The 13,628-nt window shown below is 66.9% G+C and overlaps 1 protein-coding gene across 1 annotated transcript in view; it reads left to right on the top strand.

The window, feature by feature from the left end:
- Nucleotides 1-12,791, top strand: part of HSPG2 (heparan sulfate proteoglycan 2) — a 36,386-nt gene extending 23,595 nt beyond the window's left edge. The window contains exons 64-93 of the mRNA XM_050714868.1: nt 44-182; nt 272-415; nt 490-624; nt 1,179-1,360; nt 1,437-1,629; nt 1,716-1,895; nt 3,006-3,266; nt 3,342-3,528; nt 3,609-3,706; nt 4,456-4,722; nt 4,805-4,917; nt 5,001-5,148; nt 5,244-5,360; nt 5,598-5,682; nt 5,776-5,920; nt 5,993-6,092; nt 6,178-6,287; nt 6,371-6,479; nt 6,583-6,681; nt 7,293-7,514; nt 8,183-8,415; nt 8,496-8,673; nt 9,613-9,735; nt 9,823-9,876; nt 9,984-10,059; nt 10,685-10,763; nt 10,862-10,923; nt 10,999-11,082; nt 11,153-11,256; nt 12,313-12,791. Of these exons, the coding sequence (XP_050570825.1) occupies nt 44-182; nt 272-415; nt 490-624; nt 1,179-1,360; nt 1,437-1,629; nt 1,716-1,895; nt 3,006-3,266; nt 3,342-3,528; nt 3,609-3,706; nt 4,456-4,722; nt 4,805-4,917; nt 5,001-5,148; nt 5,244-5,360; nt 5,598-5,682; nt 5,776-5,920; nt 5,993-6,092; nt 6,178-6,287; nt 6,371-6,479; nt 6,583-6,681; nt 7,293-7,514; nt 8,183-8,415; nt 8,496-8,673; nt 9,613-9,735; nt 9,823-9,876; nt 9,984-10,059; nt 10,685-10,763; nt 10,862-10,923; nt 10,999-11,082; nt 11,153-11,256; nt 12,313-12,476 (4,191 nt within the window). The 3' untranslated portion in view covers nt 12,477-12,791. The remainder of the gene's footprint in view (nt 1-43; nt 183-271; nt 416-489; nt 625-1,178; nt 1,361-1,436; nt 1,630-1,715; nt 1,896-3,005; nt 3,267-3,341; nt 3,529-3,608; nt 3,707-4,455; nt 4,723-4,804; nt 4,918-5,000; nt 5,149-5,243; nt 5,361-5,597; nt 5,683-5,775; nt 5,921-5,992; nt 6,093-6,177; nt 6,288-6,370; nt 6,480-6,582; nt 6,682-7,292; nt 7,515-8,182; nt 8,416-8,495; nt 8,674-9,612; nt 9,736-9,822; nt 9,877-9,983; nt 10,060-10,684; nt 10,764-10,861; nt 10,924-10,998; nt 11,083-11,152; nt 11,257-12,312) is intronic.
- Nucleotides 12,792-13,628: the final 837 nt, after the last annotated feature.

Genomic DNA, 13,628 nt, shown 5'->3' with positions numbered 1-13,628 from the left:
CCCTGCGTGCCCAGCTGATGCCACCCGCTACCACTCCCCCCAGATGTCGGGGTCCCGCCTGCGGCTGTCGCAGCTCTCCGTGGCCGATTCAGGCGAGTACGTGTGCCGCGCAGACGTGGGCAGCACCTCCCGCGAGGCCACCATCACTGTCACTGTCACCTCCCACGACAGCTCCAGCTACCGTGAGTGTGGCCGCGGGGTGAGGGAGAGTGCCGGGGCGGTGAGGGACATGGGTGACCTTGGTGGCTCCCCTGTCCCCTTGACCCCACAGGCCTGCAGAGCCCCATCATCTCCATCGATCCGCACAGCATGGCTGTGGCCCCGGGTGAGGATGCCACCTTCAAGTGCCGCATCCATGACGGTGCCCGGCCCATCAATGTCACCTGGCGGATGGGGCCTGGCCAACACCTCCAAGGTACGGTGGTCCCTGGGGTGGCCCCAGTGTGGTCCCCATGGTGGCTCCGGTGCTGACACCTCCTCCTTGCCCAGACAACGTGAAGATCAGCACCAACGGCTCCGTCATCTCCATCACCGGCGCCCACGCAGGCAACCAGGGTGCCTACCACTGCGTGGCCTCCAACCGCTTCGGCGTCGCCAGCAGCGTTGTCAACCTCCTGGTGCAAGGTGCGAGGTGGCCGGGGTGCCCCCATCCCTGTCCCTGTGTCCTTCCCATGCTCCAGGTGCTCCTAGGGTGCTGGTGGTGTCCTTATCCTTATCTCTATTCTGTTGTCCCCGGGGTGGTTGTGGTGTCCCCACCCCCATGCTGATGTCCCTGTCTCCATGCTGATGTCCTCTATTTGCTGCAGGTGTCCCTGGGGTGGTGGTGTCCCCATCCCCGTGTCCTCTCTGTGGGCCAGGTCCCGCAGGGTGGTGGTGACCCCATCCCTGTCCCCTTGCCAATGTTCTCCAGATGCTCCTGGGGTGGTGGTGTCCCTGATGTCCTCATCATGCTTCAGGTGCTCCTGGGGTTGTGATGTCCATGTCCCAATGTAAATATCCTCCAGGTGCCTCTGGAGTGGCTGTATCCCCACCTCCATCCCCATGCTGATGCCCTCCGTGTCCTCCAGGTGCCCCTGGAGTAGCAGTGTCCCCATGGCCATGTTGATGTCCTCCAGGTGCCCCCAGCGTGGTGGTGTCCCCATGCCCATCCCCGCGCTGATGCCCTCCCTGTTCTCCAGGTGCCCCTACCGTGTCAGTGATGCCCCCAGGCCCCGTGACAGTGAAGGAGGGCAAATCCCTCAGCCTGGAGTGCCTGGGCCGGGGCGAGCCACGGCCACTGGTGCGCTGGAGCCGTCTGGGCTCACGGCAGAAGGTGGAGCACCAGACGCTGCTGCACATGGACAGCCAGGCTGTGCTGCAGGTGAATGGGGCACCCCGGGGTGCTGCGGGCACTGAGACATGCCAGGTGCTCACCACCCATCGTGTCCCCTCGCCAGCTCTCGCCGGCCAAGCCGGAGCACGCCGGGACCTACATCTGCACGGCACACAGCGCCCTGGGCTCGGCGCAAGCCCATGTGGACGTCAGCGTGGAGACTGCACAGAGGCACCCCGGGGCCCCCGAGGTCACCGCGCCGCCCGCTGTCACCGTGGTGGCTGGGGACACCGCCACGCTGCACTGCTCAGCCACAGGTATGGGGTGGGGATGGTGGCCGGGGTAAGGGGGCACCTGCCCGGACCCCACCTGCCCCGGGTGACGGACAGCGATATGCCCGCAGGCGAGCCGGCGCCCCGGATCGAGTGGTCGAAGCTGCGGGCGCCGCTGCCCTGGCAGCACCGGGTGGTGAATGGCAGCCTGGTCATCCCCCGCGCCGCGCAGCAGGACTCGGGCCAGTACATCTGCAATGCCAGCAGCCCCGCCGGCTCCGCCGAGGTCTTCGTCACCCTCGACGTGGAGAGTAAGGGGGCTGCGGGTCTCCCTCTGCCTCCGCCTGCCCTCTGTCCCCCATCCAGATGCCTCCTGCTCTTGCTGGTCCCCGTCCCCCTCGCTGCCCTCTCTCCGTCCCTCTGTCCCTTCCTCCGGCTCTGCTCATCACTTGTGCTCCTCTGTCCCACCTCTGCCCAAGTCCAGCTCCATCGCTGCTCACGCTCTCCCACCCATCCCTCCCTTGTGGATCTGTCCTCCTTCATCCATCCCAGCGCTCATCCTCCTCTCCATCTCCTCGCGGACTCCTTCATCCGTTCCATCCCAGATGTGCCCATTCACTTGTCCATCTCTGTGCACATTGACCTCTCCACCTCTGCTCGCTCCCCTCCCCATCCATCCCCTGTTCACGGATCCATCTGTTGCTCATCCCTGCACGCAGCCATCTCGGCTGACACTCCGTTCATCCCTTCCTGGTGCATCCATCCACCGCTCATCCATCCTGGCTCACATCCCTCCCTCCATCTCCTCACAGACTTCTCGATCTGTCCATCTGTGGATCTGGTTCTTGCTCATCCATCCCAGCTCTCATCCCTGCACACCCCTCTCTCTGTTGCTGCTCTCACTCCTCCATCCATCCCTTCTCCAGCTTTCTTCACCCTGTCTCCTGTCTGTCCTTGTGCACAACCCCAGCTCTCCATCTCAGCTCCCACTCCATCCATCCCTTCCCTGTGGGTGCGTCCATCACGCGTCCGTCCCAGCACTCATCCTTGTGCATGTCCATCTTCACCCACACCCCTCCTTCCATCGCTTCCTTGCCAATCCATCCATTCCTGTGCACGTCTATCGCTACTTCTGCTCACGTTCCTCCATCCATCCCCTCTCCTTGGTTATATCCCAGCACTCCTCCCTGCACACGTCCATTTCTGCTCACACGCTTCCATCCAGCCCTTCCTCGTGGTCTGGTCCACCTCTCACCCACCCCAGCACACCTCCATCCAAGCCCTCCCATCGCCACCCTCCTTGCCCCATCGCCACCCTCCTCGCCCCATCGCTGCCCTCCTTGCCCCACTGTCACCCTCCTTGCCCCATTGCTGCCTCGCCGCGTGCTGCCAGGCGCTGACGTCTCCGTCCATCCCCGCAGCGCCGCCGTACGCCACGAGCCTGCCGGAGGAGAGTGCGGTGCACGCGGGCGACGCGGTGCAGCTGCAGTGCCTGGCCCATGGCACCCCACCGCTGCTCTACACCTGGGACAAGCTCAACGGCAGCCTGTCACCCCGCGCCGTGCCCCGCGCCGGCCTCCTGCGCATTATCCCTGTGCTGCCCGCTGATGCCGGCACCTACCGCTGCCTCGTCACCAACCGCGTGGGCACCGCCGAGACCTTCGCCCGCGTCGTCGTCCACGGTGAGCACCCCGGGGTGCCCCGTGCCGTGCCGGGGATGCCCGCGCCACACGGTGACACTTCTATGTCCCACGCAGGTGATGGTGGCGCTGATGGCGGCGGTCCCCTGGCCGTGCGGGTGACGCCGGGGAGCCTGGTGAAGGGGGTGGGCAGCACGGCCGAGTTCGCCTGCACCGTCTCGGGGGACCCGCGGGCGCGCCTGGAGTGGGTGAAGGACGGCGGGGAGCTGCCCCCCAGCCACAGCGTGCGGGACGGGGTGCTGCGGTAAGAGGGGCACGGGGCAGCGCCAGCCGCTTGCCTGCGCCCCGTGGGTTCCACATCTGTGCCCCCCGGTGTCCCTGCAGGATCCCGGAGCTGGCGCGGGGGGCGCAGGGGGTGTACGTGTGCCGGGCCAGCGCGCCGGGCGGGCAGGCGGAGGACAGGGCCACCCTCACCGTCCAGGGTAAGAGCGGCACCCGCGCACCAGGGCTGTCCGCACAGGCACCCGCCGACCCGTCCCCGTGAGCACTGGCACCCTGCTCCCCCCAGGTCCCCTGCTCTGCCTGCAGGCATCCGCTGACCCCTCCCTCACGTACTCCAGTGCCCCCCTCATCTCCCCAAACCCACAGGCACCTGCTGACCCCGTCCCCCCATGCTCACAGGCTCCCTGTATCCCCACCGTCTCTCCCCATGCCCCTCGGTACCCCCTTGATTTCTCCCCGCAGGCACCTCCCTACCCCAGTCACACCCATACACCTGGCCACCCTGGTACCCCCCACTCTCTCCCCATGCACCTCAGCACCTGGCTCCCCCATCTCTGCATGCCCGCAGGCACCCCAGTACCCCCCATTTCTTCCCACACCCACAGTCACCCTGATGCCCACATACTTCTTCCCATTCCCCTTAGCACCCCAGTACCTCCAATCGCTCCCCGTGCCCTCAGGCACCCCAGAGTCCCCCACATCCCCCCACACCCATGGGCACCTTGGGACCTCTCCTTGTTCCCCATACCCATGGGCACCCCAATGCCCCCTATTTCTCCCCATGCCCACAGGCACCCTGCTACCTCCCCATCTCCCCATATCCATGGGCACCCCAAACCCCCCCATCTCCCCAGTCCACGGGCTCCCTGCTTCCCCCCATCTCTCTCTCCACCCGTGGTACCTCCCTGTGCCCCGGGTGCACCCCAAAACCCCACTGCCCCTCCCCTAGCTCTGCCCAGGGCCCTGATCAACATCCGGACGGCGGTGCAGACGGTGCTGGCAGGCACGGCAGTGGAGCTGGAGTGCCTGGGCCTGGGCGACCCCCAGCCCCACGTCACCTGGAGCAAAGTGGGGGGCCGCATCCGGCCGGGGGTGCTGTCTCGTGCCGGCACCCTGACCATCGAGCGGGTGGAGCGGGCGGACGCGGGGCAGTACCGCTGCACTGCCACCAACGCCGTGGGCACCGTCCAGTCCCACGTCATCCTCCACGTGCAGGGTGAGTGCAGACAGGGACGCGGAGCAGGGAGGGTGTCCCCCACCCTGGTGCAGGGCGGGGTGACAGCTGCGCCTGTCCCCAGCTGCCCCCCACATCGCCGGGCAGCCAGAGGTGAAGGAGGTCTCAGCGGGCTCGGTGGCCGTTCTGCCCTGCTTGGCGTCCGGCTTCCCCGTGCCAGAGATCAGCTGGAGCAAGGTGAGCGGGGACGTGGGGACAGGGCGGCAACCTCCGTTGGTGCAGACCCCCACGGGTGCTGACCCCCCCCGGTGTCCCCACAGCTGGAGGGGGAGCTGCCAGCGGGCGCACGGGTGGAGGGCGCGGCGCTCATGCTGCCGGCCGTGCGACCCGAGGATGCCGGCGTCTACGCCTGTGCCGCCACCAACCGCCGCGGCCAGGAGACAGCTTTCTACGTGCTGAAGGTCCGAGGTGAGCGCGGACAGACGGACGGACAGGACAGGCTGGTGGGGAGGGTAGGGGGGTGGCCGTGTCCCCAGCCCGGCTGACCCCCGGTGTCCCTGCAGAGCACCTGGTGCCCTACTTCACACAGACGCCCCACTCCTTCCTGCCGCTGCCCACCATCAAGGACGCCTACAAGACATTTGAGATCCAGATCACCTTCCGGCCCGACGCCGCCGATGGTGAGCGCTGCGGGGGCCCCCCGGCCCTCCCAGCCCCGCTGCGCCGCGCCGGCCTTCTCTCACCCCTTCTCTCTCCTCCTCCGTCTGTCCGTCCGCCCTTCCATCTCTCTCCCTCCTTTAGCTCTCATTCTGTACTCAGGTGAGCACCCACCCCGGGGACCTCTGCGGTCCCCCCTCCCCGGGGTGTTTCGGGGTCCCCGCGCGCTGCGGCCGGGCTGACCCGCTGCCTCCCCACAGGGATGCTCCTCTACAACGGGCAGCGCAGGAGCAGCGGTGCCGACTTCATCTCCTTCGGGCTGGTGGGCGGGCGCCCCGAGTTCCGGTGAGTGCACGGGTGGGCACCTGCGGGTGGGTGGTGGGGGGGCAGCACCCCCATCCTCACCCCGTGCATCCCCACCTCATCCCACAAACACAGTTTTGACGCCGGCTCGGGCATGGCCACCATCCGGCACCCGACACCGCTGCGCCTGGGCGAGTACCACACCTTGCGCCTCTTCCGCAACCTCACCCGGGGCTCGCTGGTGGTGGACGGGCTCCCCCCGGTCAACGGGACCTCGCAGGTAAGGGGGGGACAGGGGGGCCAGGGTGGGGTGGCCTGGGGGGCAGCCGTGCCCACCCACCTGTGCCCGCAGGGCAAGTTCCAGGGGCTGGACCTGAACGAGGAGCTGTACCTCGGCGGGTACCCCGATTACGCTTCCGTGGCCAAGACGGGGCTCAGCCAAGGCTTTGTGGGTGAGCGGCGGGCTGGGGGGCCTGAGCGGTGGGTTGGGGGGGCTGAGAGTGTTTCCCACCCCCGCAATACCGCCACGTCCTGCAGGCTGCGTGCGGCAGCTCCGCATCCAGAACGAGGAGGTGGCGTTCGGGGAGCTGGACCTGCAGGCGCACGGCGTCGCCAACTGCCCCACGTGCCAGGACCGGCCCTGCCAGGTGAGGCTGGGGGGGGACACACGTGCACTGTCCCCCCCGCTCCCATCCCATCCCTGCTGCTCATCCCTGTCCCCCCTCCCCAGAACGGCGGCATCTGCGAGGACGCCGAGAGCAGCACCTACGTCTGCCGCTGTCCCCACGGCTTCACCGGCAGCAACTGCGAGTACTCGCAGGCGCTGCACTGCCACCCAGGTGGGTGCCCGCCCCGCGGGGACGTCACCCGCTGCCCTCCCTGGCTGGATGCCGGCCCCCCCCCCCGGCGCTCACCGCCCATCTCTGTCCCCTCCCCGGGCAGAGGCGTGCGGGCCTGATGCCACCTGCGTCAACCGGCCGGACGGGCAGGGCTACAGCTGCCGCTGCCACCTGGGCAAGTCTGGGGAGAGGTGCACCGAAGGTGAGCACGGCTGGGGATGGGGGCACGGGGCTGGGAGCCCTCCGAGGACGGGGGCACTGGGGTGGGGACAACGCTGGAGATACGGGTTTGGGGATGGGACCACCCTGGGGACAGGGGCACAGGGGTGGGGACAACCCCAGGGACGTGGACATGGGGTTGGGACCACCCTGGGGACACAAGTGTGGGGATGGGATGACAGTGGGGACATGGGCATGGGGACATGGGCGTCGGGGTGGGGATTACCCTGGGGACACAAGTATGGGGATGAGGATCACCCTGGGGACATGGGCGCAGGGCTGGGTACCACAGTGGGGAGACGGGCACAAGGGGACACAGGCAGGGTGGGGACAGGGGACTAGGAACCACCTGGGGGGGGGTGGGCATCGTGGATGTGATGAGGATGGAGCATTGGGGACCACCCCAGGGACACAGGCATGGGGCTGGGGACCGCCCTGAGGAGATGGGAATGACGGGGATGGGGCATTTGGGGACCACCAAAGAGAGATGGGGACGATGGGGATGGGGCATTTGGGGACCACCACGGGGAGATGAGGATGATGGGGCCGGGGGCTCGGGCCTCACCGGCCGGGTGCTGAGGCGCGGTGCCGTAGGCGAGGCGGTGAGCGTGCCGTCCTTTGGCGGGGCGGGCGCCTTTGTGTCCTACCCGCCCCTCACCAACGTGCACCACGAGCTGCGGGTGGAGGCCGAGTTCCTGCCGCGGGCGCCCGACGGGCTGCTGCTCTTCAGCGCCGGCAAAGCTGCCCCCGTCGAGGACTTCGTCGCCCTCGCCATGGTCGGCGGCCACCTCGAGTTCCGCTACGAGCTGGGCTCAGGTAGGCTGGCACAGCCCGATGGGGCCCTGGTGTCACCAGGGGGGGTCCTGGGCATTATTGCTGTCGCCAGACATCACTTTGGTCCCCAGGTACTGCCATGGTCCCTTGGGCATCGCTGGGGTTCCCCTGGTGTCACTGGGGTCCCTAGGCGCTGCCAGGGTCCCTGGGGCATCACCAAGGTCCCCAAATGTCACCAGGGAGCCCTAGCATCACGGGGGTCCCTTGGTGTCACTGGGGTCCCCTAGCATCATATCACCAGGGTTCCCTGCCATCTTCTGGGTCCCCGGGCACTGCAAGTGTCCCCAAGCAAGCCCCTGGCACTGCTGGGGTCGCCTGGCATCGCTTTGGTCCCCAGGTGCTGCCAGCATCCCTGGGCATCGGTGGGGTCCCCTGGTGTCACCGGGGTGTCTTGGCACCACTGGAGTCCCCAAGCATCACCCAGGGTCCTTTGGCATCACCCAGCATATCCATTGGGTCCCCAAGCACCCCTGGGGTCCCCAAACATGCCTGCGGTCCCCTGGCATCACCCAGGGCATCGCTCCAGGTCCCCAAGCATTGCCAGGGTCCCCAAGCATGCCCAGAGCCCCCTGCCATCCCCATCCCCATCCCCTCTACCCCGAGCGGGTGACAGCAGGGCCGAGCCACGGTGCCAGCGTGCGGTGTCACAGGCCCAGCGGTGCTGCGGAGCGCCGAGCCGGTGGCGCTGGGACGCTGGCACCGGGTGATGGCCGAGCGGGTGCACAAGGACGGGACGCTGGTGGTGGACGGCGGCGCCCCGGTGCAGCGCTCCTCGCCCGGCAAGAGCCAGGGGCTCAACCTGCGCTCCCCGCTCTACCTGGGGGGCACGGAGCCCCCCCTGCAGCCCCCCACCAACGCCTCCTTCCAGGGCTGCATCGGCGAGGTGAGTCCCAGCCCCACTCCACACACCCTGGACATGGGGGGGGACGCAGGTTAACCCCCCCTTCCCCCCATCCGGTGCAGGTCTCCATCAATGGGAAGAAGGTGGATTTGTCCTACAGCTTCCTGCGGAGCCGGGGCGTGGGGCAGTGCGGGCAGAGCTCGCCCTGCTTGCACGCACCCTGCCTGCATGGGGGCCGCTGCCTGCCCCTGCCTGATGGCAGCCCCCCCTTCCGCTGCCTCTGTTCCCCCGGCTTCAGTGGTGAGCGTGGGGAGGAGTTTGGGAGGTCTGGGAGTGCTCAAGGGCTGCGTGGTGGGGGCAACGTGTGTGCGTGCACCTGCTGGTTGCAGGCATGTGCTGCGTGCATCTGGGTGTGCATAGTGCATGCGTGTGTGTGCCATGCTGTGCATGTGTGTGCGCTGAGCAAGTGTGCTGCATGCATCTGCTGTGTTTGTGTGTGTGCAGTTTGCATGTGTGTGCTGTGTGCATCTGGAGTGCGTGCATGCAAGCTGCGTGTGCTGCGCTTGTGCACTGTGCATGTTTGTGTGCTGTGTAGGCATGTGCCGTGCCTGCATATGCACTGTGTGCATGTGTGCACTGCGTATGAGTGCACTGTAAGTGCTATGCATGTGTACACTGCATACGTGTGCTGTGAGTGTGCTTTGCAAGCATGTGCACTGTGCATCTGCTCTGCGTGTAATGCGCACGTATGCACTGTGTGCATGTGTGCACTGCATGTGTGCACTGTGTGCATGTGCATGCAGTTTGCAAGTATGTGCATCTGTACGCATGTTTGTGCAGTGTGTGCTGTGAGCATCTGCATGTGCTGAGTCTGTGTGTGTGCTCTTTGCATGTGCAATGTGATGTGTGGATGTGCATTTGATATGCATGGACGTGTGCTGTGCATGTGTTTGCATGAGGGTACACTGCATGTGTGTGCATCTGCTGTGCATGCATGCATTGCACTGAGTGTGTGTGTGTGTGTGTGTACAGTTACGTGCATTGTGTGCATGAGTGTGTACTGTGTGTATGCATGCACATGTGCACTCTGCATGTGCTTGTTTGCTGCATGTGTGCGTGTGCACTGTGTGTGCAAGGGATCACCCCGGGGTATTGAATGGAGGAGGGTGAACGAGTGCAGGAGGCGCTCAGCCACCCCCATGTGCCTGTGTCACCCTGTGCCACCCGCTGTGTCCCCAGGGCCACGCTGCGAGCGGGCGGAGGACCGGTGCCTGCAGCACAACCCCTGCCTGCACGGCGGCACCTGCAAGGGCAATGCCTGCATCTGCCCTGAGGGCTACACCGGCCCCTACTGCCAGCACAGTGAGTGTGGGGACGTGGGGAGGTACGGGGGACACGTGGGGACACGTGGGGACACGCCACCTGTCCCCATCACCCTCTCGCCCGCAGGCACGGCGCTGTCAGAGCTGGACCGGGACTGGCAGGAGGGCAGCGGGGGCGGTGGTACGGTCCCCTGGGGTGCCATGCACCCACTTTCCCCCTTTTTGCACCCAAAACCGATGCTGGTGCGGGGGTGCTCAGTGGTGCCCTCTCACCCCATCTCCCCGCAGATGCCCCTGGGCAGTTCAGTGCCGCTTTCCGTGACGGCTCCTACCTGGCCCTGCCCGGCCACCTCTTCCCCCGCGGGTGAGTGGCACTGGGGACAAGGCCTGGGGTGCTGCACCCTGCCCGCAGCATTGCACCTGCTGCAGCATTGCCCCCATGCAATGTTGTGCCCACCACAACTTTGCACCTGCTGCAGCATTGCACGCTTTCCTGCAGCACTGCACCCAGCAGGACTTAGCACTCTTCCTGCTGTGTTGCACCCATTGAATTGTTGCAGCCATTGCATCATTGCACCCATTGCATCATCTCACCCACTGTACTCTTTTGCAATCATTGCATGCTTGCAGTCATTTCATTGTTGCACCCATCACATCATTGTACCCACCGCATTGTTTTACCTATTGCATTGTTGCACCCATTGCACTCTTAAACCCATTGCATCATTGCACCCGTTGCATTGTTGTACCCATTGTCACTGCACCCACTGCATTCTTGCACCCATTGCACTCTTGAATCCATTGCATTGTTGCACCCATTGCACTCTTGAACTCGTTGCATCGTTGCACCCACTGCACTCCTGTACCCCCTCATTGTTGCACCCATTGCACCATCGCACCCATTGCATTGTGGCACCCGTTGCACTCGCAGCCGTGGCGTTGCGCCCTCCCCAGGCGCTGCACCCACGGCCGGCCCCATCTCATTGCAGCGCGCCTGACGCGCAGGAGGCGATCGAGCTGGAGCTGCGGACGGACAGCGCCGAGGGGCTGCTGCTGTGGCACGGGGCGGTGAGCGGGGGGACACGGCCGGGACGCGCCCACCCCCCCCCTCCCCGGGGAGGGACGGGGACGTCCCCACCGTGCTCACCACCCCCTCGTACCCGCAGGAGAACGGCAAAGCCAAAGACTTCGTGGGGCTCGGCTTGAAGGACGGGCACCTGGTGTTCAGGTGAGCAGGGACCCGCATGTCCCCGGGGACCCCATGCCACCGCGCGTCCCCCTGCTCAGCCCCTGTCCCCTGCAGCTACCAGCTGGGCAGCGGCGAGGCCGTCATCGTCTCCGAGGACCCCGTCAACGACGGCGAGTGGCACCGGGTGACAGCAACGAGGTGGGGGCCGGGGGCTCGGGGGGGGCGGGGAGAGCCGGGGGGCGGTGCGGGTGCTGACGGCGCCCTGCAGGCAGGGCCGGCGCGGGTGGCTGCAGGTGGACGGTGAGGAGCCGGTGCACGGGGAGTCGCCGGGAGCCAACGTCATGGCCAACACCCAGGGCAGCATCTACGTCGGTACGGGGACACGGGACGGGGGGACACGGGGACGGGGAGTGGGACGTAGGATGGGGCGTGGGGTGGGAGATGGGACAGGACACAGGGTGGGATGTGGAACAGGGCACAGGATGGGACATGGGATGAGACACGGGGTGGGATGTGGGACGGGGCATGTGATGGGAGATGGGACAGGACACGGGGTGGGACATAGAATGGGGCATGGGATGGGAGATGGGACGGGACACGGAGTGGGACACGGGGTGGGGCATGGGGTGGGAGATGGGGGTGGAACACGGTAGGACACAGGACATGGGACAGAGCACAAGAGGGGACAGGATGGGAAATGGGACGGGGCATGTGATGGGAAATGGGATGGGACATGGGACGGGACATGGGACGGGACATGGGGTGGGACCTGGGACAGCATGGGATGGGAGATGGGGTGGAAGACAGGGTGGGACAGGACATGGGACAGCAGGGGATGGGACGTGGTAGGACATGGGACGGGGCACAAGATGGAACACAGATTGGATGCAGGTTGGGACACACGATGTGGCACAGGATGGGGCATGGGGTGGGACACGGGATGGGACAGGGCATGGAGTGGGACACAGGACACGGGACAGGGCACAGGGCAGACATAGGATGGGACATGGGATGGGAGGCAGCACAGGACACAGGACACGATTTGGGATGGGACATAATGGGACATGGGGTGGGACATGGGGTGGGTACAGGATGGGGTGGGTGGCAGACACGGGGTGGGGCAAGGAATGGGACACACGGTGGGACGCGGGACAGGACATGGGATGGGACATGGCACTGGGACCCAGGACAGGATGGGACACCTGGTGGGACAACGGGGGCATGGCATGGGACACGGGACGGGACGCGGACTGGATACAGGACAGGACACGCGGTGTGGCACGAGATGAGACACGGGGCAGGAAGGGGACATGGCGTGGGGCACAGGATGGGACCCGGGAAGGGAACGGGGGATGTGGCACCGTGCGAGCGCAGCGCTGCGCTCTGCGGCCCCCCACCCACGTGTGCCCCCGCGGCCCCGTCCCGCAGGCGGCGCCCCAGACCCCCGCAGTCTCACAGCCGGCAAGTTCCTCACCGGAGTGACGGGCTGCGTGCGGGGGCTGCTGCTGGCATCCGCAGGGATCCCCCCGCACCCCATCGACCTGCGGCATGGCGCGGTGGGGGGCTCCGCCGCCCCCCCCTGCCCCTCATAGCCCCCCCACCCCCCAAGAGGCTCGGGGAGAGCAAGTTTTGTCGGATTTATTATTATTGTTATTATTATTTTCCAAAAAGCCACGAGGAAACGGTGCTTCGCTGCCCTGGGATGGCTCCGGGGGGGGCCGGGACCCCACAAAAATGTTTACACCCCCCCCTCGCCCCAAGCCCTGCTGGGGCGGCCGGGCCGCCCGGGTGCCTCCTGGGGTGGCACCGGGGTGGGGGGCGCAAGGGACAATCCTGGGCGCTGGAGGAGGCACCGGGGCCCCCCCGGTCCCCCCGCGCTGGGACACCCATTAAAGGAGAGAGAACGAGTGCCGGAGTGTGTCTGGGGGGGCTGTGCCTGGGGACGGGGGGGGGGGCACGGAGGGGTGGGCACGGGGTTTGGGGTGGGTAAGGGTGTGTGTGGGGGGGAAGGTGCTTTAGGGGTAGTGTGGAGATCTGGGGCGGTGTGGGGGTCGGGGGGGGGGGCACACAGGTGCTTTGGGGGGGTAGGGGTCTGGGGGGGTCGGGGGGGTAGGTGCTTTGGGGTGGTGTGGGGGTCTGGGGGGGACGCACAGGTGCTTTGGGGGGGTAGGGGTCTGGGGGGGGCTGGGCAGGTTCTTTGGGTGTGGGAGTGGGGGGGGGGACACCCAAGTGATTTGGGGGTGGTGTAGGGAACTGGGGAGGGCCTGAAGGGGGGGGCAGGTGTTTTGGGAGCGGATTGGGGGGGCAGGTGCTTTGGGGGTCGTGTAGGGGTCTGAGAGGGGCCGGGGGCAGCTGCTTTGCGGGTGGCTGTGGGCGTTTGGGGGGGGCACCCAGGTGCTGCGGGCTGCTGCAGGGGTCTTGGGGGGTCCGGGGAGGACCCGGGTGCTGTGGAGTGGCGGGGGGAGCCGTGGGGTGCGTGGAAGGGTTCGTGGGGCACGGATGGGGGCGCTGGGGGGCTGGATACAGGGCTGCGGGAGCGCGTGGGTGCGGACACTGGGGCTGGGGGGGGGTTGGGTGCAGGGGGCGCTGGGTACGGGGGGGTTGGGGGGGCGGCTGCGGTGTGGGCACGGACATGGGGGGCTCCCCCCGCACCCGCCGCGTAATGGCTGCCGTGCGGCAGGACCCCGCGCCGGCCCCGCCCGCTCCCTCCCGTCACGCGGCGCGCGGCCGGCGTCAGCGCCTCG

Source organism: Cygnus atratus, chromosome 21 (genome assembly GCF_013377495.2).
Source record: "Cygnus atratus isolate AKBS03 ecotype Queensland, Australia chromosome 21, CAtr_DNAZoo_HiC_assembly, whole genome shotgun sequence".
Taxonomy (NCBI): Eukaryota; Metazoa; Chordata; class Aves; order Anseriformes; family Anatidae; genus Cygnus; species Cygnus atratus.
Note: the sequence above shows the minus strand (reverse complement) of the source record. Positions and strands in the feature narration are given on the sequence as shown.